Here is a 21909-nt window from a genome sequence, read left to right as displayed (position 1 = left end):
AAAACTTCAAATGCGTCCCTTACAGGAATGTCTAGCGCGTCAGTGGAACCAGGCTCAAGGACAACTTACAGATCTGGTGTTGGTGGACAGCCGCACACATCGCTCTCTACAGTGGTAGAACATAACAAACATGTCCAAAGGGCGACGTTCCTCGAGCCTCTTCCACAGATAGTGCTGATGACAGGCACATCACTCACAGGATTGGGAACCCATCTCCTCGGACACACAACTCAGGGAAAATGGAACACTCAACTAAAAGTGCTTCATATCAATCACCTAGAACTGCTGGCAGTATTCCTAGTACTAAAATCCTTCCAACTACATGTACAGAACAAGGCTGTCCTCATCCGGACGGACAACATGACAGCCATGTATTGCATACAAAAACAAGGAGGCACACATTCTTTGCAGCTGTCCCAGCTCGCACAGAACATTTGGAGATGGGCTATTCCTCAGAACATATACCTACTTGCAGAACACCTTCCAGGAGTTCACAATCAAATTACGGATCTGTTAAGTCGACAGACACAACAGATTCACGAGTGGGAACTACATCCCCAAGTTCTACTACCCTTTTTCCAAATGTGGGGCCAACCAGACATAGATCTGTTCGCCACACACGGAAACGCAAAATGCCCAACCTTCACCGCCAGGTTTCCGCACCCGGAGTCAAAAGGCAATGCGATATGGATGAACTGGTCAGGCAGATTTGCGTACGCTTTTCCGCCTCTCCCACTCATTCCACTAGTGGTACGCAAGCTCAGGCAACAATCTCTCAAACTGATCCTAGTAGCTCCCACATGGGCAAGCCAACCGTGGTTCACAACACTACTGGAACTCTCACTAGTTCCACACCAAAAACTACATCTCGCCCCGTCCTTAATAACCCAGAACCATGGAGACATCAGACATCCAGATCCAGCTCAACTGAATCTAGCTATCTGGTTCCTGAAGTCCTAGAGTTCGGTTACTTTAACCTTCCACCGGACTGCATGAACATTATCAAAAAAGCTAGAAGACCTACTACTAGAGCTTACTATGCTGCAAAATGGAAAAGATTTGCCATTTACTGCACTAACAATAATATACACCCACTGGATGCCTCCATCCAGAACATCATTTGCTACTTCCTACATTTGCAAAGATGTAACTTAGCATACTCATCCATACGTCTGCATCTAGCAGCACTCGCAGCTTACTTACAAAATCGACAACACTTGTCACTTTTTAGAGTCCCTGCGATCAAAGCCTTCATGGAAGCACTTAAAAGAATTATTCCTCCCAGATTACCACCCTCTCCGGTGTGGAATCTAAACATTGTTCTTACTAGGCTTATCAGACCCCCATTTGAACCTCTACATAAATGCGAACTGCAGTTCCTTACATGAAAAGTAGCTTTCCTTATTGCAATCGCATCTCTCAGAAGAGTGAGTGGGATCCAGGCTTTAACCATACAAGAACCATTCTTACAATTACATCGTAACAAAGTAGTTCTTAGGACAAATCCCAAATTCCTTCCAAAAGTCATATCTCCTTTTCATCTTAACCAGTTAGTGGAGTTACCAGTGTTCTTTCCAAACCCAGACTCTGTAGCGGAGAGAGCTCTTCACACCTTAGATGTTAAAAGAGCCCTTCTTTATTACATTGACAGAACTAAATCTTTCCGCAAAACAAAACAATTGTTTGTGGCTTTCTCTCCCCCACATAAGGGTAACCCCATCTCCAAATCTGGGATTGCAAGGTGGATAGTTAAATGTATCCAAATATGCTACCAAAAAGCTAAACACACATTAACAGTTCCCCCTAGAGCGCATTCCACACGCAAACTAGGGGCTTCCATGGCATTCTTAGGGAACATTCCCTTAGAAGACATTTGTAAGGCAGCTACATGGTCTACAACACACACCTTCACTAAACACTACTCTGTTGACGTACAAGCAAAGCACCAACCTTCTGTGGGCCAAGCTGTCCTTAAAACTTTATTTCAAACTACTGCAACCGATACAGGTGACCACCGCTAGGGGAGATACTGATGTATAGTCTATGCTAGTGTGTGAACTGCAGCTCATATGCCTCGAACGGGAAATGCTACTTACCAGTATGCATCTGTTCTTGGCATGTAGAGCTGCAGATCCACACACGCCCACCCACGTCCCCGGGACCTGTATCTGTTCCATTTCTAGCTTACTTAGATATACACACATGTACATCTCTTTTTCTTCTACTAACTCCATCATTTCCTATCATGGCGAAAAACAATCTAAGGATGGAGTTGATGCCCTTGCGCACTATCGTCCAAGGGAGGAGTCGCCTAACTCGTGACTACAAAGACTTCTTCCAAGACAACAACAAGGTGCAAGCATCCGAGCCCAACACCAGATGGCGAACTACTATGCTAGTGTGTGGATCTGCAGCTCTACATGCCAAGAACAGATGCATACTGGTAAGTAGCATTTCCCTTCTCCTGGTGGATTGTCTTCTGCATTAAGATCTACTATATGATGGCGAATAAGCTAGTGCCCGGGCAGAATGACTATTTGCTCACTTTCAGGAAACAGCTTTAAACATACTTGCTTGTGTTATAGTGATTCCCTAGGAGAATGGGAGATCCTGGGAAGCCCGTCGGGTAGCAGTGCGCTTAAGAAATGCTTTGAATTGAATAAGCATCCTCCAGAAGGGTTTTAGGGTCCATTCCACTAGGGCCAAGGATGCTACCAATGTGTTGCCGTATGGAGTGCCTGTCCTGGACATCTGTCAACTTGGGCATCAGTGCACATGTTGACGAAGCCATACTGCCTTGATAGTCCGGTCCGGCGGGAATGGCATTCTGTCCTACAGGACTTTTTGGTCCGAGTCATTCCGCAGACCCATCACCAGGGGTGGTACTGCTTTGGAATCTATTCTAAAGTTGAGGAATCTGCAGTTAGAAGCATCCATCAGAAGAATAAGTTACCTTCAGTGATGCTCCTTCTGGTGAATACTTTATCCAACCACAGATTCCTCACCACCCTCCCACATTCCCGTTGTGAGCAGTGGACTCTTTACCATCCAAAAAGGTCCCACACTGGCACAAACAATTGGGTTTTGGGGTCTGCGTCCAAGGATATGGATGAGATCCAAAAAGAAACTGACTTTCACTGGCTAGGTTGTTGCCTATATGCAAATATAGTCATCATTATGGGGCGAAGCGGAGTTGACACTGAGCTACACGACACACACCTTACAGGCATGCAGGAACTATGCTGAACCTTTTTCAGATCAAGTCCGGCGCGGGAAATATTCTAAATGTGAGGAATCTGCAATTAGAGTGTCTACAAGAGAGATCATTACTTGAAGGTAAGTAACTTGTTCTTTCAGTTCTTGCTAACAGATATTTGTGTTTTTTTTGTTTTAAACTTTGTTTACTTTTTGTTCTGTTCTTTAGATCAAACAGTGACCCTTGCAATAGTAGTAAACCAGTTGGCACCCAGATTTGCCCAACTCAAGGTCCTCCACAAGATTTTCAGCACTGGTGTTGCCGAAGTGCCACCAGACACGCGGAATGTTGTGAAAGCATCTCATCTGCTCAATACACTCTATAAAGCGATTCTTGAATACGACAACATTGGAGAAGCGTCTGAGCATACGGTAGGTGTGGGCCTTTCTCAAGGGGATGGAACTCTATTCTTTCAATCAGCACTGCACCATTTCTTGCTTTTAATATGCTTATTGTGGCATAAAGTGCTGTTGTGCATCATTTAAAAGTGTGTTGTTAACCCTGAAAAGAAAATTATTTTTTCTTTTTGCAGGTGGCTCTACTTTTTTCTCTCTGGGTTGAGACGGTGCGGCCTTATTTAGAGATTGTTGATGAATGGATAGTTCATGGAAATTTATTTGATCCTGCGAAGGAATTTATCATTCAGGGGTAACTAGTATAATAATTTATGACTCTCCTTCATGGCTTTAGCTGAATACATTAATTAACAAATCTTGTTGTTTTTAGCTTTTGATCCATTTATCATGCAAACTCTTCACAATTACTCTGTCATACAATGTTTAATTTATGCAGAAAGCTTTTTTCTCTTAAATGAATATCTTGTTTCATGTCTATGTTGATATTTCTTTTTATGCAGACACGGCAGCAAGGTGCATTTTGTGTAATCCAACGAAGAAACCTTAGAGTATGGGATATATCTTACTTTCATGACATTCTGTTGATGCATGCTCGAGTGTCGTGAGCTTAGTGAGGGTTTAAGTAATTCTTGCTATATGTTGACAATAGCTACCCGTGTCTCATGCTTCAGTGCAGAAAAAAAAAACAAATCGTGTGTTTGTTGATCAGGGATTGATCTGTGAAGACAGTGGAACAATTAATAGAAAGGCTTGACATACCTTTGCCTGTTTATGCTGTACTCCTGTTAACTGCAAAATGCTGCTTTTCACTTTGCTCACCAGATCATTAAGTCTTGTTTAAAGCTTAGTCACAGTACTCAACATTTCAACTTTTATGGATTTTAGCCCTGTCAAATTTCCCGTATTGCAGTCTGCAGACCCTGTTTCATTGCTCTATTTTACTAATATCTGCCATGGTTTTATTGGAGAGGGTGGCAGACCTAGATGCCTGGCTGTTCAGTCTACTGACTGCTGACAATGTGCACTCTTTTATAGGAGCTAGGCTTTTCAGCACACATATTTTATAAGCCCTCAGTTACAAGAAAGTAACTTGACAAGTCGTAGGCTTGCACATACCATTTTTATAAAGTTACTCATTTTTTTGGGATTTGAAAACATCTGAAAGGTTATATAGTGAAATTGATAAAAAGCGTACATTTCTGTGCCTAACCTTAACCTAGTGGATTTTTCCCTTGTAGCTATTATACTGGTTTACTGTTACAAATAAGTTTTACTTTAATAATTTTTTCTTCTCCTGAGTAATTTTTTGTCCAAGTGTACATGTCCCTTCCTCTGCCTTTTGATAATGCAGTGTTATTATGGATTTCTAGGGAACACTCATTTTTCATACTTTCTCTGGCATGTTTTACCTGTGTGTGCAGGCGTGCAAATTGAGAGTGACGTAATTTACAATGTTTGTGAATAACACTACCCATTTGCACTTATCTCACTTTTGGAAAATTCATCAGTAAGTTTAAATGTCTTCAGTTGTTGATCTGTGAATCACAATCTTTCTTTTTAACTTCAGGTGACACTTAATGCTCTCTTTAGTGAAAATTAGGGGTCTCAAAATGTTTTGTCTATCGGGTGGTTTGTTTTCTGCATCAAGACACTCACACTCAATTTTCAGCTATAAGGCCTTGAAAGAGCTACTGTCACCCTGACTTTACTTTTTTGGCCAGTCAGAAGTATGTTTGTTAATTTGAGATTGTTAACGCTGGTTTTATCTGGGATCAGAGAGGTTGAAAGACATTCTAGTACAAGCAGCAAAGAAGCCTCCTCCTTGTATTAATGCACGGGATCAGTCCACCTCTCTACACTCACTGTCGCCCGCAAAACACCTTGTTCAGATACTATCTGGAGGATCATATTCTTGGATTGTGCTTTTGGTCTATGCTTTTCTGGAAGAGACTTTGAACCATTGTTCCCTTACCTTAGATTATTCCCCAGTTGTCAAACTGGATCTGGAAAACCTAGTACCTCTGCACGCCAATAGAGGAGTCCACAACAGTGTCATCTGCGCTGGATATGACATGCGCTGTGCTTATATAGGTACCACCCTGGTGCTCTAACATCAGTTTCTTTTGTGACACATTCCGTGCCCACAGACGCAGAGCCATGTCAGAATGGTTGTGACCAGTGTGCTGGATCTAAGCGGAGCTTCCATATGAAGACGTGCAATTCAAAAAGGAGGAGGAAAGGAGGGTTGGTAAGGAATCTGTGGTTAGATAGGGTCTCTACAAGGAAAGGCATTCCCGAAAGTAAGTAACTTGTTCTTCTGGAAAAGACTCCTAACCTAAAATTCCTTACCTCAAAATAGATACCACATTACTAACCTCCTGGTAGAGGGGCTGTAAACTAACTTAAACGAAGAAATCCTGCAGGACAGAGCGGGCAAAGTGCCACTTCTCCAAGGACCTGACATCCAGACAGTAGTGCTTCGTGAATGTATGGAGTAATGCCTATGTTCCTGTGGGTTGCATATGTCGAGAACAGACACTGTGTACTAATTAAGTAGTCGCAGCATTGACTGTGGTGGTATGAGCCCTCGGTCCTTCTGGAGGCTGCTTTTTTACCTATGTGTAGCAGATTTTTATGGTAGGAAGAGATTTCCCGTGGTGAGAAAATGGTATTAGAGTAGACTGGGTTGTTTTCAACAGAAGTACAAAACATAAGCCCATGTGTTAGGATATATCTAATTAGTATAAAAACATACCACTATGTAATTTAAAAAGACATCATATTTTATTAAAAGCCAGTTAAAAACACATAATACAAAAACAAAATTTGATCCGATGAAGAGATTTTTTTCTATTGCCAGTAAACAAATAAGTTCTGCTGAATCAAAAGGCACAATAAATATATCTTATTAGAATATATTTATACAGACACGACAGTGCACAATAATTGTGCTAAACGATTAACAAACTCATAAACCAGAAGTGGAGAGACAAAAAAAGACAGTACAATTTGTCATTGATTAACACATCTGCTCATAAATCTCAACAGAGCTTTTCCTATACACAATATGTAGATATAGTGTCTTATCAAAAAAGCTGTTCCCACAGATTGTGTTGTAGTATTGCGTCGACGCGTTTCGATGGTTTTAATCTAATTGTCCATCTTTTTCAAGACAAGAATTGTCTCATCCTCTCAAATTATTGTAGGCACTGAATGGTTGCCGTTGCAATAAGCTCCTTATAGCATGTCTTGGATTCTTCAGATTCGGGGATTATCTACTTATTCTTGTAATTGTGTCAACAACATCTTATCAAGCGGTATTGCCGTCAAAATACGTGCAGAATGATTTTTGACCCTTCTCCTTTCTTTCTCTTCGGAGATTCTTGCCGTGTTTTATGGGGAAGCCACTTTCTTTGTTGTTGTTTCTTTAATTCCGAATAAGGTAAGCATATATCGCTTCCTGGTTGTAATGTTTGCCTCTCTGTTTAAACGCAAATTTACCGTCTCGAAGATCTTAGATGACTGCAAATTGGGGTCCTCTCGTCTTCCCGACTGCCAGCGTCTATTCCCCTGGTTGGTCAAAGGGGTCACTCTCATTCCTACTTTAAACATTAGCAGATTTTTATGTGCAGCAGATTTTTATGCAAGAGTATAATCCATAGTGAGATGGTCCTCTTTTGCAGAGCACTGCCCTTCTTTACTCTGGCGAATCGAACAAAAAGCTGATTTACCAGTTGATGGTCCTTGGTTCGATCAATATAAAAACTAAGGGCCCTTTTTGGATCCAAACAATCGAGCCTCTCCTCCTCCTTAGAGGGGTGAGGTGGAGCAAAGAATTCTGGAAGGTTGACCGCTTGACTGACGTGAAAGGAGGTCTGCACCTTGGGTAAGAAGGAGGCATGTGTTTAGAGAGAACCAGCTTGTCTTGAAAAAAGGAAATATGTGGTGGTTAGGACCGAGAGAGCCTGAAGCTCGCTTACACCATCCGGGCCAATGTGTATTTGGTCACCAAAAAGATCATCTTGAGAGTCAGAAGCCTGAGAGGACAGCTGTTAAGGCCGGACTGGCCATACTGGGCATCGGGCAATTCTCCGGAGGCTGGAAGGAGGGGGGACGTTTTTGTTGCTGTGGGCCTTTTTTGCAGTAGTGCAGCAGTTTTGAAAGCACCCTCTACAGAATTCCTTGTATATCCAATAGTTTTAGGCAACAATAAAAGTGTCAAGATAACTTAAGTTATTAATGTACCCACTGGAGAGAGATGGAGTTTTGTTTAGTGACAGTTTTGACTCATCTAAGGTAACACAGAGGGTTAATATGCCTGATGCAAAGGATGTGTACTGTTAAAAGCAAAACGACAATCGTGAACATTGCCTGCGCCATTGTAGGAAGGTGGATATCTGACTATGGTTACCCCCAACTTTTTGCCTAGTGTCTAGCTGGTTTTTCGACTTAGTTGGCCTGAGATCCTGCCATTCAGGGTCTCAGGCTGTCTTCTCTCTCTTTAAAATGGACTCCATGTACCCTAGGTACATTCCCAATTGGTAAGGATCACCTTATTGGACCCTGTACAGTGTACCCTAGGTACCCAGGGCATAGGTGTACCCTAGGCCTCCCAGGGGCTGCAGCATGTATTATGCCACCCCTGGTCTGGCCTTCCAATCAGACACAACTGGCTGATCACTCAGCTGGGGCAAGGTCGTGTAATCACCCCTTGCTTAGATATAGTATACCTATATCTACCCTTAAAATAGACACATGTGTACCTATTAGCCACTCCTATGGCAGGCCTTAATAATCCTGGAGGCAGAGTGCTTGGTAACATGTGAGATGGTGCTCTAGCATGAGCTGAGCCTGTCTGCAGCTTTCGGAACCATGTCCTTATAGCTGTTCTATGATATAGCCTACCATATACTCTTAAAGTGCCTTATAATCTTAGACGGTTATGGTAACTATGGTTTGGCTGTATCAAAACATGTCGTGTAAGGTGTCTAACACTGTGGAATAATACCCCAATACCATTTCTGGTGATGAGGATATTATTCCTCCCTTCTAGAGGGAGAGACATGTTAAAATCCTACTTTGCTGTTTAACTCTAACCAAAGCCTCAGCATCACAAAATGGATGCTGCTGCCACAGACACAAGTCTGACCTCCTGCTGCTGGGAGTGATCCCGGCAAGGGAGGCTTGGACAATAGGTTTCCTGCTTGGGGAGGTGCTAGCACCTCCCCAGACAGACTTTAGTGTATTGGGGCAGGGAGGGCTGAAAGGAATGAGACATGCCTGGGGCACACAAGGTGTCCCATGCATAGTCCATTTCAAACCGGTGCTGGGGCACTCCAGCCCCAGTCCTGGCGCGAAACTGGACAAAGGGAAGGGGGTGTAACCACCCCCCTCCCAGGTCCCACCCATAAGGCGTGACCTAGTAGACAACCCAGCCCCCCAGATTAGTATAAGAGTGGTAGCTGGGCCCCAGGAGATTAGATTATCCTGAACCTGCAACTTGAACAGAAACTCTGGACCTTCGACATTCGACGAAAGAAGAAGACTGAAGAATCTCCCTTGTGGCTAAGGAGTGGCTACCCTGTGCAAACAGGCACCATCAAGAGACTACCCTTTGCTTTGCTAAAGTTCTACGAGGGACCGACTGCAGAGCCCGACCAGAGCCTTGACTTCCAGACTTCTCCGACCCTGATCCACATCCACAGCCGAGCTGAGATCCGTGGAGGCGACGAGAGACGTGGGACCGGCTACCTGGGAAAAGTGGCTAGTATCTTCAAGCGCAGCTTCTGAGGCACCCTCGAAGTTGTGCACCGGGGATTGAGAAGCCCCAACCCCAAGCACCATCTGCACCGAAGATCAGCCCCCCACACTCCACGAGTCCTGCGTGGGGCCCTTCTGCATTTTCCTGCTTGCCGCGTCTGTCCAGTTGCTTGCCCGCTGGCTAGTGGCCTTTGTGACGACGCATCCTGAAATCTTCACCGCTGGTTTGGCTTCTCCAGACTGGCTCCTGCTTCTTTGCAAAAGAGAAGCACCCCAGACCTTCCTGGTCTGCACCAGAAGCAAGTCCTCCGTTCTTCGTGGGTTCCGCTTGCCAAGGCTTGGTGAGTCCTAGTCCAACTTCGACGCCGCCGACAGCAAGAGCCTTCGTGGGACAGCTCGCCTCCTGGTCCTGGTCGTCCTCGACGTTCCCTGGTCCTCGTGGCTGCAACGACAAGCTTCACCTTCACCTGCAATCTTCACGACATCGCCTGGTTCCTTCCTGGTTCCACGTGGTCACTGGCTAGTGACCTTGACTCTGTCCCTTCTGCTTGCAGGTCTCCTCTCTTCTTGATCCCAGCCTTGGGATCCACCGGACACTCTTCACTGACTGCCTGTCAGCAACTTTCCTTCAGGCATCCATAGAAGTCCACGACGAAACCAGACGCAAGTTCACACCTATGCACCCGCAGCCCGTGGGCTAGGTAACTTGGGTACTTCGGTGCTCACAAGGGTAGTGACTATCCTAGGGTCTAGTTTCCGAGTCTCGACTCTCTAGCTGCTTCAGAAGTGTCCTTAAACTGTTAATTTCTACTTGCTAGTAATTCTATCAACCTTTACGCATTACGCGTGAGTGTTTCCACTCTGCACCTGAATCCCGTGGGCCTCCCACTTCCTAACTGTTGCTAGTGTAGTGTAGCCCCAGCGATTCCCTAGGCCTAGGCCTATTCTATTTCCGTGACAGTGGTCCTTATACCACTTACTTAGTATATGGTTTGCGTGGCCCCTAGGGCCTAACTGTATTACTTACCTGTGTGACTTAATGTATGCATAAATAAGACTGTGTTGTACTTACCTCTAATCTCATAAAGAGTGCTGAGGGTTTGACTAGAATAAATACACTTTATTTTATATATATATCTGTTGTGGTGTCCTTTTATTTGGTATTCAAGGGATTATATATGGTATCACAGCTGGCTTCACATGCCATTCAGAGTTTAGCCTAAGACTGCTCTTGTCCATGCTACCACTAGGATAGCTGGTCTATAAGGTTGACTTTACAACCAATCACCATAAGGGTTGTTTGGACTGATATAAGGTGTACACTAGAACTAGTGACATCATACATCAGGCCAACTTCTCACAGCCATCTTGTCTGGTGGAAATTTCTATGTGCACATAAGCTACAGTCATTTTAATCTATCACAGCCATTTTGTACTCTGTTGGCCACCTTTGTTTCACCCTGCCCTTACTAGCATCCCTCTGACCGACCTGGTATGTGTGCTGGGGGCTATAAACTCTATTGCCGCAACAAACCTCAGCGCCACTTGCTGCCACAAACTCCGTTTTCCTCTCATCTCTGTTTACAGGCAAACCTTTGGACACTCTACCCCTCTCTACACATAGTTACACAAACAGGTTCCAAACACCAAAAAGACTCTTGCAACATGATTTATTGCACTGCAAACAGCAAGACTTGTTTTTACCAACAATGGGACCTGTTTTTATCAACAGAACGGACTCTTAGATCTGGCCGGTCTCACATGTTTTAGACCCTGAAGCAAGGTCCAGCTGCAAGATAAGATTGTCCGTTTGACCTGGGTGGGAAGAGAAATACTGTTGGGCTTGTGTGACACCCTGCCCGGGGCGGGGACTCCAAGATTGTGTAACCATGTTGATGAAACAAATGCATTGTGTCAAACCTGTATAAAAGGAAGAGCCAAAGGAGTTATCAGCAGAACACCTCCCTCAGACATCCCGGTGTCTGCAGTTGACGTGATCTCCTCATGAGAAATAAACCTTTTTCTTGTCTTCCAGTTTCCAGCGCTTGTCTCATTATTTTGATAGCGAACCCAAAGTGAATTAGAGGTGGAACCCTGCACCAGGCAGCATTGAGGGTCTTAGAAGACTCGCTGTCTTTCACAATTGGCGCTCAAACGTGAGGGCCCATCAGCGACACGTGGGTCCAGTAGAGAGGTCCTAACGACGGAGTGAACGACTAAACGATTGGGGTATACCTGCCTGAGAAGACCCTCGTCTGGCTGCCGATCGACTGAACTTCACTGGTTCCGAACGGACCTCTCTCGAGTGACCTGCTGTCCTGACTGGGACCTTAGAGGAACGCCGCATTGATTGTTTGAGTGAGAGGACAACCAGGCGCTGGAAGGGGAAGACGAAGAACTGTCCACACGGTCTGGGTAAGGTTGTGAAAAAAACGACTTAAATTGATGGATTGAATAGTTTGATTGAAATACTAGTATTCCTTTCTTGAGTTATTTGAGACATTCCCTGCTTGCAAACAACGAAGAATAGGAATATTCTCTCTCTTTGCAGACAGCGAAGGACAGGTAGTGCTGACTTTTTGTCAAAATTGATTGATTGAGATATTCATTTTGACCGATAAATAAGTCATGCCTGTTTTCTCTAGATTGTTTAATTGCAATTGTTTTGGACCGGACCGTTTGTTAGAGGTCAGTCAGCCGGCGCCGCCGGAAGGCACCCCTAACAAGGACATGTACGTAAAGTATGGATTAGCCACTGTAGCTTATAGCAAACTATGGCATAAATATACTAGGAAGGACCGGGTAGATCAGTGGCCACTGACGGGATCTTTTGATCCCGCTAAAATAGAAACGTTAGAATTAGCTCTCCACAAAAAAAAAAACTAGACCAGCCATGTTTGACAGTTTTGGTTTATGGCGAAAAGAGGCAGCCCAAAGAAAGAAAACAGTCGAAGCTAGACAAGATAAAGAAACGCGAAAATCAGCTTACCAAGCCTGTAAAAGGTTAGAAGAAAAACTAAAAGAAAAGGAAATCGATAAAAAGGAACAGGAATCAAAAATATCAGGTCAATGCCCTGTTAGAACGCCCTCGACTCTTTACCCCGAGTTAACGGCAAAACAAAGGGTAGATGATGATTTATTGTTAGGTCCCCCAATCATATACATGCCACCCCCTTACGCCCCTACTCATCACATAGTACAACGCCAGGACCCCCAAAGTATAGCCGGAGGTGACATGATCGCCTCAGTCTCCACCGCCTCTGCTCCCACCGAGTCACACACACCAAATGACTCATCAAAGGATACAGTAGTAGAGGTAGGATCAAGAGAAAAAGGAGCGCCCAGGGCCCCGCGATTAAGTACAAATGAGCTAGCAGGCATTGATAAAATAGTTAAATCCCTCACAGATAGGAAGGAGACAGAAGAGCATGTAACTGACATATGCAACTCCTATGTTGAAAATCACAAACGATACTTTATTGTACGTCTCTGTTACCACACTCTTACTGCATATGAAGAGAAGTACCAAGATGTAGAGCCTGAGCGACTAGTGTCTCTCTATAGGAAAGTAGACCCCGGAGATGAAGGTGACAACGATGTTACAGAACTCTATTCATCCACACTGGAAGTATGCCGTCACCTCGTGGAACAAGGACGGATAGATAAGGACAGGACATCTAAGATAGCAGGACCCCCGGTGGAAAAACTAGATGGCATGATGCCGATAAAAGAAGCTGCCCCTTATTGGGTACCTCCTAGAGGACAAGGGACTCATGACGATATGAACCATCAAGACGCTAGAGGAAGGGTGGTCTACAATTGGGTGTATCGGCCATGGGACAGACAGGACATTTTGACGTTCCGTAAATCTTTACCGGATTTACGAAAAAACCCCACCGCCTTTTACACTGAGCTATGTACCGCTCTGGGATCAACAATGAAGACACTTGCCTATATAGACTTGTTTTTCGGGTTATGTTTGCCAGAAGATGTGTGGAAACAGATTAGGAAAATAGACCATACCGAACTGCTTGGTCATACCTGGGAACAACTCAACACACTAGATAAACAGCGGAACCCTGGTCAAAAACCGGTTAAAGCAATATTGGACCTCCCTGACAAAATAGTGCAGTAAGAGAAAACGCCGATCCCAGAGAAAAAGATAGACTGGTCCATAGTAGCCGCGTGCCGCCAGAAACCACAAGAGGATGTCTCATAGTATTTCTCCAGATTTGAAACGGTGTTCTCCGATTACAGTGGACAAGACATGTCCACCGCAACCGGACACCACTTATTTGTGAAGAACTACGTCAAAGGACTACTGCCAGATGTATCCCAGAAATTACAAGCCAGTGATACCCCTAGAGTACAGCCACCTAGAAACAATTCATCGACTTCATATGTAGGACGTCAAGACCTAGGCCAGGATCAATGTGCATTTTGCAAAGAATATGGACACTGGAAAACCCAATGCCCGGCTTTGTTAGGAGCTGGTAGGGGCAGGGGGTGAGGGAAATAGCAAGTGGACAGAGAGGAAGAGGACGTGGGAGAGGGTATGCGAGTGAAGCAAACGAAGAAAGGCCAGGAAGAGTGAATGCATTTGACCATCCCAAACAGAATCAGTACCAACAGACAGATTATGACAATACGTACGATTTTGCATAGGACAGCCAGGGGCAAGGGAGATATCCAGTTGAGCTCTATGTTGACCAGCAAGGCCCTTATGTTACTGCTAAGGTCCTGGGCACAAAATCGCCATTTTTGGTAGACACTAGAGCAACACGTAGTGCACTATCCAAACGACTGATTCCAAGGGCACCCTTGTCAGGCTCACATGTGACCTCAATAGGATTTGACGGTACGCCCTCCACCAACCCTTTGTCCCGACCGATCCCTTTTAACCTTGACAACAATAGCGTCGAGACGACATTCCTCCTTTCTTCTAACACCCCAGATGCCATTATGGGTCTCGACCTTCTGAAACACTTCCATGCGACTATCAGATGCTCACCAGACGGAGTGCGTGTCATCCTGTATGACAACCCCCAGCGCCATAGAGAGAACCCTTCTCAGCACATGTTTCCATCCCCGAGACTGACGCATCCCTACTGGACACTTTGCCATCACACTTATGGGCTAGGGCTGATTCAGACGTAGGACGAATGATGAGTGACCCAGTACATGTAACAATACGACAGGACGCAACCCTACCGAAAGTGCCGCAGTACAAAATATCGCCAGAGGGTGAGAAGGCTCTGACAGAGATCATACACTCTTTGGTAGAGGCAGGGGTGGTAGAGGAAGTAGTGAGCAATGTTTGTAACAGTCCCATACTACCGATTGTAAAGAGACAGGTAGAGGGAGATGGAAAAGCCTACCGCTTCATCATTGACCGCATTCTTTTCCATACCTATACACGAGGACAGCCGCTATCTATTTTGATTCACCCTAAACTCCAGTTCGTACAGATTTTGCAGAGCAGCTCAGGGGTACACTGAGAGCCCAAGCATCTATAGCTAGGCGCTTAAAAGACAGTTGGACGCCATACAGTTGCCAGATGGAGTGGCACTAAGACAATATGTAGACAGCATCCTTCTAGCAGCAGACACCATACCAATAGCCGTCACAGCCACCATCAAACTACTCCATTTTCTTGCTGAGAATGGTCACAAGGTCTCCCGAAAAAAATTGCAGTTCTGTAAATCACAAGTGACCTATTTTGAAAAGAAGGGAGGAAACTCACGCCTGACAGGATCCAGACAATTCTAGACACCCCTGTCCCCAAAGATCAGAAGCAAGTCCGCTCTTTGATAGGTCTCACCTCATTTTGCCGACAGTGGTTACTGAACTTTAGCCTCATTATCAATCCCCTTCTCTCCCTCCTAGCTAAAGACAGCCCCTCGCCTCTCCCCTGGACCCCCGAATGCCTTTAAAGAACTACGCAATGCCCTTTGTTCAGTGCCTGTCCTAGGAACCCCAGATTACTCCAAACCATTCTTCCTCTACACGCACGAGAGGGAGGGATGTGCATTGTCTGTCCTAACACAATCAGTTGGTCACAAACAACGCCCTTGTGCATATTTCTCTGCCACCCTCGATCCAGTAGCCAGAGCGCTGCCAGTGTGCCTGTGCCCTGTGGCAGCTGCAGCAGTATCAATACGCCAGAGCGAAGGAATAGTGCTCTCCAATCCAGTCACTGTTTTAGTACCCCATGCAGTCGACACACTACTAAACCAGACCAAAACCCAACACTTGACTAGCGCCCGACTGACCGGATATGAGTTGACCCTGCTAGCACCGCACATTACCCTAAAGCGATGCACCACCCTCAATCCAGCCACACTGTTACCCCTACCCGAAAATGATCCTAGCTTGACTCCACTACACGACTGTGTGACACTAACTGATGAACAAACAAAGAGTAGAATAGATCTCAGAGACATCACCTTTCTAGAACCAGAAGGAGAACTATGGGTGGATGGTTCGTGCATCAAACTCCCTGACATCACCACCTCAGCTGCATACGCTGTCACCACTTCCCGAACCGTTCTGGAAACAGCCCGTATTCCCCAACGTTCAGCCCAGGCTGCAGAACTCATTGCCCTCACACGAGCATGTATCCTAGCGACTGACACGACAGTTAACATATACACCGACAGCCAATATACCTTCGGGGTGGTTCACCATTTTGGAATTTTATGGAAGAAAGAGGGTTTCTGACTTCACACGGTACACTCATCCTGCATGGAGATTTAGTCTCCGCCTTGACGCAAGCAGTCCTCCTCCCCAAGAAGTTAGCAGTGATAAAATGCCAAGCACATAGGAAAGTGACTGATCTCATTGGACAGGGAAATGCACTAGCAGACGTTACTACCCGAGCCACGGCAGGAGACAGAACTATTACACGAATGTATGTGACCAGGTCACAAGCTGAACAATGGACTGACGCTAGGACCACTGTAAGGGACATACAGTCTACATGCACACAAGACGAATTGACCGAATGGGAAAAGGTGGGACTAAAAGACGAGGAAGATTGCTGGAGAACTAAAGACAGAAAAAAATGGCTGTTACCCAATGCCTACCTCATCCCCATATTGACCATGGCACATTTACCAGCCCACATAGGCTCCACCTCCATGATTGAACTAATCACCAGAGTATGGCATAATGTCAAGATAGCAGAATCTGCAAAACGCCTAGTACAACAATGTGCAGTCTGCCTACAACACAACCCAGGGAAGGGGACAGTAGTGCCACGGGGAGGGTTTGGAGTCCCTGACCACCCCTTTGAAATCCTTCAAATGGATTACATCCAACTAGAGAGATGCCATGGTCTAAAATATGTCCTGGTGGTTGTGTGCGCTTTTAGCAAATGGGTGGAGGCATATCCCACCCGCGACAATACCACCTTAGCCACTGCAAAAGTATTGCTGAAAGAACTCTTCCCCCGATACGGCCTTTGCAGAATTTTATGGAGCGACAACGGCCCCCACTTCGTAGCCGAGGTGATACAGAACATACTGAGAGGGTTGGGGGGAAAACAAAAGTTTCATGCCGTCTTCCACCCCCAATCAGCGGGCCTGGTAAAGCGACACAATGCAACATTGAAATTAAAACTAGCCAAAATAGTTGCCACGACCGGGTTGAAATGGCCCGCCGCCCTTCCATTGGCATTGCTATCAATGCGCTCCACCCCAACCAAACACATACTGACCCCGTATGAGGTGGTCTTCGGCAGGCCTATGAGCATTTGGGCAGCACCAAGACCCACCTCCATTAACGATGTCCAGAACATATTAATGTCGGAGTATTTGCATAAATTGACAAACAAGCTAACAATTATCCACCAACAGGTGCACCAAGCCTTGCCTGACATATCCAGGGGCCGGGGACATGAAATAAAGCCAGGCGACCAGGTATTGATTTGCAACTTCCAAAGAACGAAAAATCTGGAGCCTAGGTGGACTGGCCCCTGGCAAGTCCTGATCACCACCCGAACTGCCCCCCGAGTGGAGGAAAAACGAAACTGGCTGCACGCTCATCATTGCAAGCGAGTCCCTCCAACCCTGGCAACCTGTGAAGGGGTGGAGGTGAAGGAGGAAGTACTCGCGAAGAACCGACCAGCTCTGAGTTGCTACCCACAAGAAGACACCCTCGAACTATCAGAATGTCCTGACCCCACGGTGCCATCCAAGAAAGGGTACAACCTAAGATCGACGAAAAGAAGGGAGCTCCAACAACCAGGCCACTAACTGAGTCAAGGTCTCAGATCGGTAGCACAGTCAAACAACGCTACAAGGAGTTCGCCAGACAAAAGTCTGTGGTCCTAACAGTTGTTGAGCTCCTCGAAGATGATGGAAGAAACTGAACACCTGCATAGCGACCACAAAGACACCAAGACTGCTAACCTGCACAGCACAAAGACAATTGCACTTGCAGCCGCATTTCTCACCTGTCTCCTGCTAATGGTCGCACTCTGGATCATTGAAGAGAATGCACCTGCATACAGAACATTGTCACCCACCATGCAACCAATCACCAAGAAAGAACACTACCTGGTATCACTACCGCCACATCTCCGAGAACAACGCAAAGAATTCTGAAATAATGATTTCATGCAGATTTTGCACCAGCACAATCTTGCCTCCAATACTACCAACTGTTGGGTCTGTGGGCTGTTACCACATGCCACTGAACATTCCATCCCTTTCATCCCTTCGCCCTTTTCTATTCACGGATCTTGCCTTGCCTGGATGATACTCCTACAAGAAAGTTACAAAGACAATGCCACTTCCGACGGAACAATCGCCCAGTTCTACAACGAGTTCTGGCTAAACAAAACAGGAAGAACAGCCGCCCCCTTCTGCCCTCACACATTCAATGCAACATTCCCGATGAATGTCCCCTCCAAAGAACGAGTGGAAATGCAAGTGTTCAATAATCCTAACAGAGCCACATTTTCCTACCTGAAGAAAAGAACTGCTGCAACACTGCCTGTGGCCCTATCTGTGGTGAAAGTCTCTGGCCTTGTATGCATTGAAGGCCGTGGGACTAAGAATGTGGGTCACAGCACCTGTAGCATTGTAAGGACTTTGAACACTACCAACCCTCCTGCGCTTGTCGCATCACCCAATATGTACTTTGTTTGCGGAACCAAAGCCTACACCTGGCTTCCAAGAAACTGGAGGGGCACGTGCTACATCGCCTTTGTTTTGCCACCAACCTACACAGCCCATGCAGAGCATCATCGAGAAAAATGATCTAAAGACCGTGATCAAGCAGACACTGCCTCATCACAGTTCCTCGACGCAGCAAAAGGGCTCATCCCGCTATGGGGTCCGATGGCAAACAGCCGGGCCATCAGACATCTATCCCAAGCGGTAGAGACCGCCCTGAACGTCACTGCAGGCATCCTCACCAACAACACTGCTGAGCTCCAAGCAGTCCGTCTGGTTACCCTGCAAAATCGCATGGTCCTGGACGTGGTACTAGCGGACCGTGGAGGAGCATGCCGCATCATCGGTGCCAGCTGCTGTATATACATTCCTGATAATTCACCTTCTGTCTATGAAGTAATCGAACATCTCCATAGACTGTCTCCAGAAATTCATCAGGGATCAAAAACCTGTACAATTGGAAGTTGGCTTTGGGGCATCTTGAAGGAGTGGGTTTGGAAAATATCAATGATTCTCTTGGTCCCAGTATTGACAATATGTGGTTGTTGTTTGGGTATACACTGTATACCACCTTTGTGTTCTCTTTGTATAACTACCTTGCACCCTAAGACTATGGACACTCAGCTAACAAAAATGAGAGTAATCTATGATCAAGAGATACAGGACATTATGGAGATCGAAATAGACTGACAAGCTGGCTAGTTATGTTCAAAGGGGCCACTGTTAAAAGCAAAGCGACAATCGTGAACATTGCCTGCGCCATCTTGTCTGGTGGAAATTTCTATGTGCACATAAGCTACAGTCATTTTAATCTATCACAGCCATTTTGTACTCTGTTGGCCACCTTTGTTTCACCCTGCCCTTACTAGCATCCCTCTCACCCTCTGACCGACCTGGTATGTGTGCTGGGGGCTATAAACTTTATTGCCGCAACAAACCTCAGCGCCACTTGCTGCCTCAAACTCGTTTTTCCTCTCATCTCTGTTTACAGGCAAATCTTTGGACACTCTACCCCTCACTACACCTAATTACACAAACAGGTTCCAAACACCAAAAAGACTCTTGCAACATGATTTATTGCACTGCAAACAGCAAGACTTGTTTTTATCAACAATGGGACCTGTTTTTATCAACAGAACGGACTCTTAGATCTGGCCGGTCTCACATGTTTTAGACCCTGAAGCAAGGTCCAGCTGCAAGATAAGATTGTCCGTTTGACCTGGGTGGGAAGAGAAATACTGTTGGGCTTGTGTGACAACCTGCCCGGGGCGGGGACTCCAAGCTTGTGTAACCATGTTGATGAAACAAATGCATTGTGTCAAACCTGTATAAAAGGAAGAGCCAAAGGAGTTATCAGCAGAACACCTCCCTCAGACATCCCGGTGTCTGCAGTTGACGTGATCTCCTCATGAGAAATAAACCTTTTTCTTGTCTTCCAGTTTCCAGCGCTTGCCTCATTATTTTGATTGCAAACCCAAAGTGTATTAGAGGTGGAACCCTGCACCAGGCAGCATTGAGGGTCTTAGAAGACTCGCTGTCTTTCACAGTACCATGCAGATAACAGAACAGTATTTTATGTGCATAGCTTAGTGGGTTACTGCTTTTGTTGCCGAGAACCTTTTGTTACTGTGCAGTACAATCATAATCTAGCACAGTGTCATCAAAGAGCTGCATGCAAACTACATGGCAAAGGTTAGAAAGTTATGTTTGTTTCCGAGTGTTTCAATATCCTAATGTTGCTAAAAAAAGTTTTGTTCGGTAAATAATAAATTACTGTTAGTAAAGCCAACCCTAACCACTGTGTTATGTTCTGTATCCTGTGTTTGTGCTTCTCTAGACCAAGCACTTTCAAAGATGACTACCCGTATGGATGACATGAATCCTACACCTTGTAGTCCCCTTTGTCTTATGTAACACTTTCTATACACTAATTTACACACGTATGATCCACTGTCTCTATAGTTGTGTGTGATGCAAAGTGCTCTGACACCTTACACTGGTATGAGATGCGCTAAAAAAACAAAAAAAAACTTTTGAGACAGCGGCTATGGAAAAATGAGGGGCACTGTTGGAGGGTGATAGTGAGGGAATCATTGAAGAGCTCCAACATTGTTGAATCCTGGTGCACCCTGAGGTCATCATTTACTATGTTTTAAAAGCTAAAACAATTGGCTATATAATGGAAACTATGCTGTAGAATGTGCCATTTTTGCTCAAATGTTCTCGGGGGAAGAACCCCCCTAAAACCTCTCTTTGTAGTGGTATGACTCTCTCCCTGCACTCAATATGCACTGTACAGGCGCTAGTTGGACAAATCTGCAAGGGCTGCTTTGGGTTCCCAGTCCGGCCCTGACAGCTATGCATGGGCTCAAAAGAGGAGCCTATCAAAAAGGTGAAGACCAGATTCAAGTCTCACTGGAGCATAGTCAAATGGAATTTACTAAAGCATTCAAACAAAATGAAATAAGTCACTGGTGTATCAAGGATGCCAAAGCCTTCTAGAAAGCAAGTGCAACTGGTACTTGCTGATATTTTATTAGAAAATATTGCCACAAATGGGCTGCAGTAGGTCCCGGACACCCCAGTGGCCGGGTGCCAAGGGGCCTGCTGCATTAGTTATAGTAGTGTCTGTGTAAGAAGTCTGTGCTCTGGTTCCTGCAGGACAAGACGCTCCGTAGGGAGGTGGGATCCGCGCTGGCACTCTACTTTGGCGACAATGACGGATCGGTCTCCTCGGCGGGCACCCTCTGGGAGGCATGTAAGGCCACGGTTAGGGGGGTTGCTAAGGCACAGGTGGTGAAACATCGCTTGGCGCAGCTGCAGCGGCTCACGGCCTGCGAGGCTCAGGCGCTGCACCTGGAGCAATCCGTTTCTGACTCTGGGGATCCGGCCGAGACCCGGCAACTGCGGCTCCTACGCGAGGAGATTCGTCAGCGGTCGCTTGACGCGGCTAAACTTCTCTGGCAATCCTCGGTGGCGCGGGTATATGGCTGGGGCGACAAAAATGGGGCGCTCCTGCACCGGCTGGCCACTTACCCCAAGGCATCGCGCATCATCCCGGCGGTGACCGACTCGGGGGGCGCGCTTCAGTCCTCGTCCGTGGCTATAGCGGACGCTTTCGCTCAGTACTATTCACAACTCTACCGGGCACGGGCATCGGATCTGACTTTGGCGTCATTGCTCACCGCTGGTAATTTACGCCTTCCCCGGCTGCGGCCCAGTGATTGGGAGAGTCTGGAGGTTCCCATCTCTCCCGAAGAGATCGGAGACGCGATAGGGCGCACGTCCGCCGGGAAGACCCCTGGTCCGGACGGGTTCCCACAGGAATTTTATGCCACCTACAAGGAACACTTGGTTC

At 46.0% G+C, this 21909-nt stretch overlaps 1 protein-coding gene across 1 annotated transcript in view; it reads left to right on the top strand.

Annotated features, from left to right (window-relative positions):
- The window catches only part of TUBGCP5 (tubulin gamma complex component 5), a 394755-nt gene that overhangs the window by 162589 nt on the left and 210257 nt on the right, over window positions 1-21909 (top strand). The window contains exons 11-12 of the mRNA XM_085622861.1: window positions 3425-3627; window positions 3789-3904. Of these exons, the coding sequence (XP_085478987.1) occupies window positions 3425-3627; window positions 3789-3904 (319 nt within the window). The remainder of the gene's footprint in view (window positions 1-3424; window positions 3628-3788; window positions 3905-21909) is intronic.

This window comes from Triturus cristatus, chromosome 8 (genome assembly GCF_964204655.1).
Source record: "Triturus cristatus chromosome 8, aTriCri1.1, whole genome shotgun sequence".
Taxonomy (NCBI): Eukaryota; Metazoa; Chordata; class Amphibia; order Caudata; family Salamandridae; genus Triturus; species Triturus cristatus.
The sequence above is the reverse complement of the archived record's forward strand: the minus strand, read 5'-3'. Positions and strand labels throughout refer to the sequence as shown.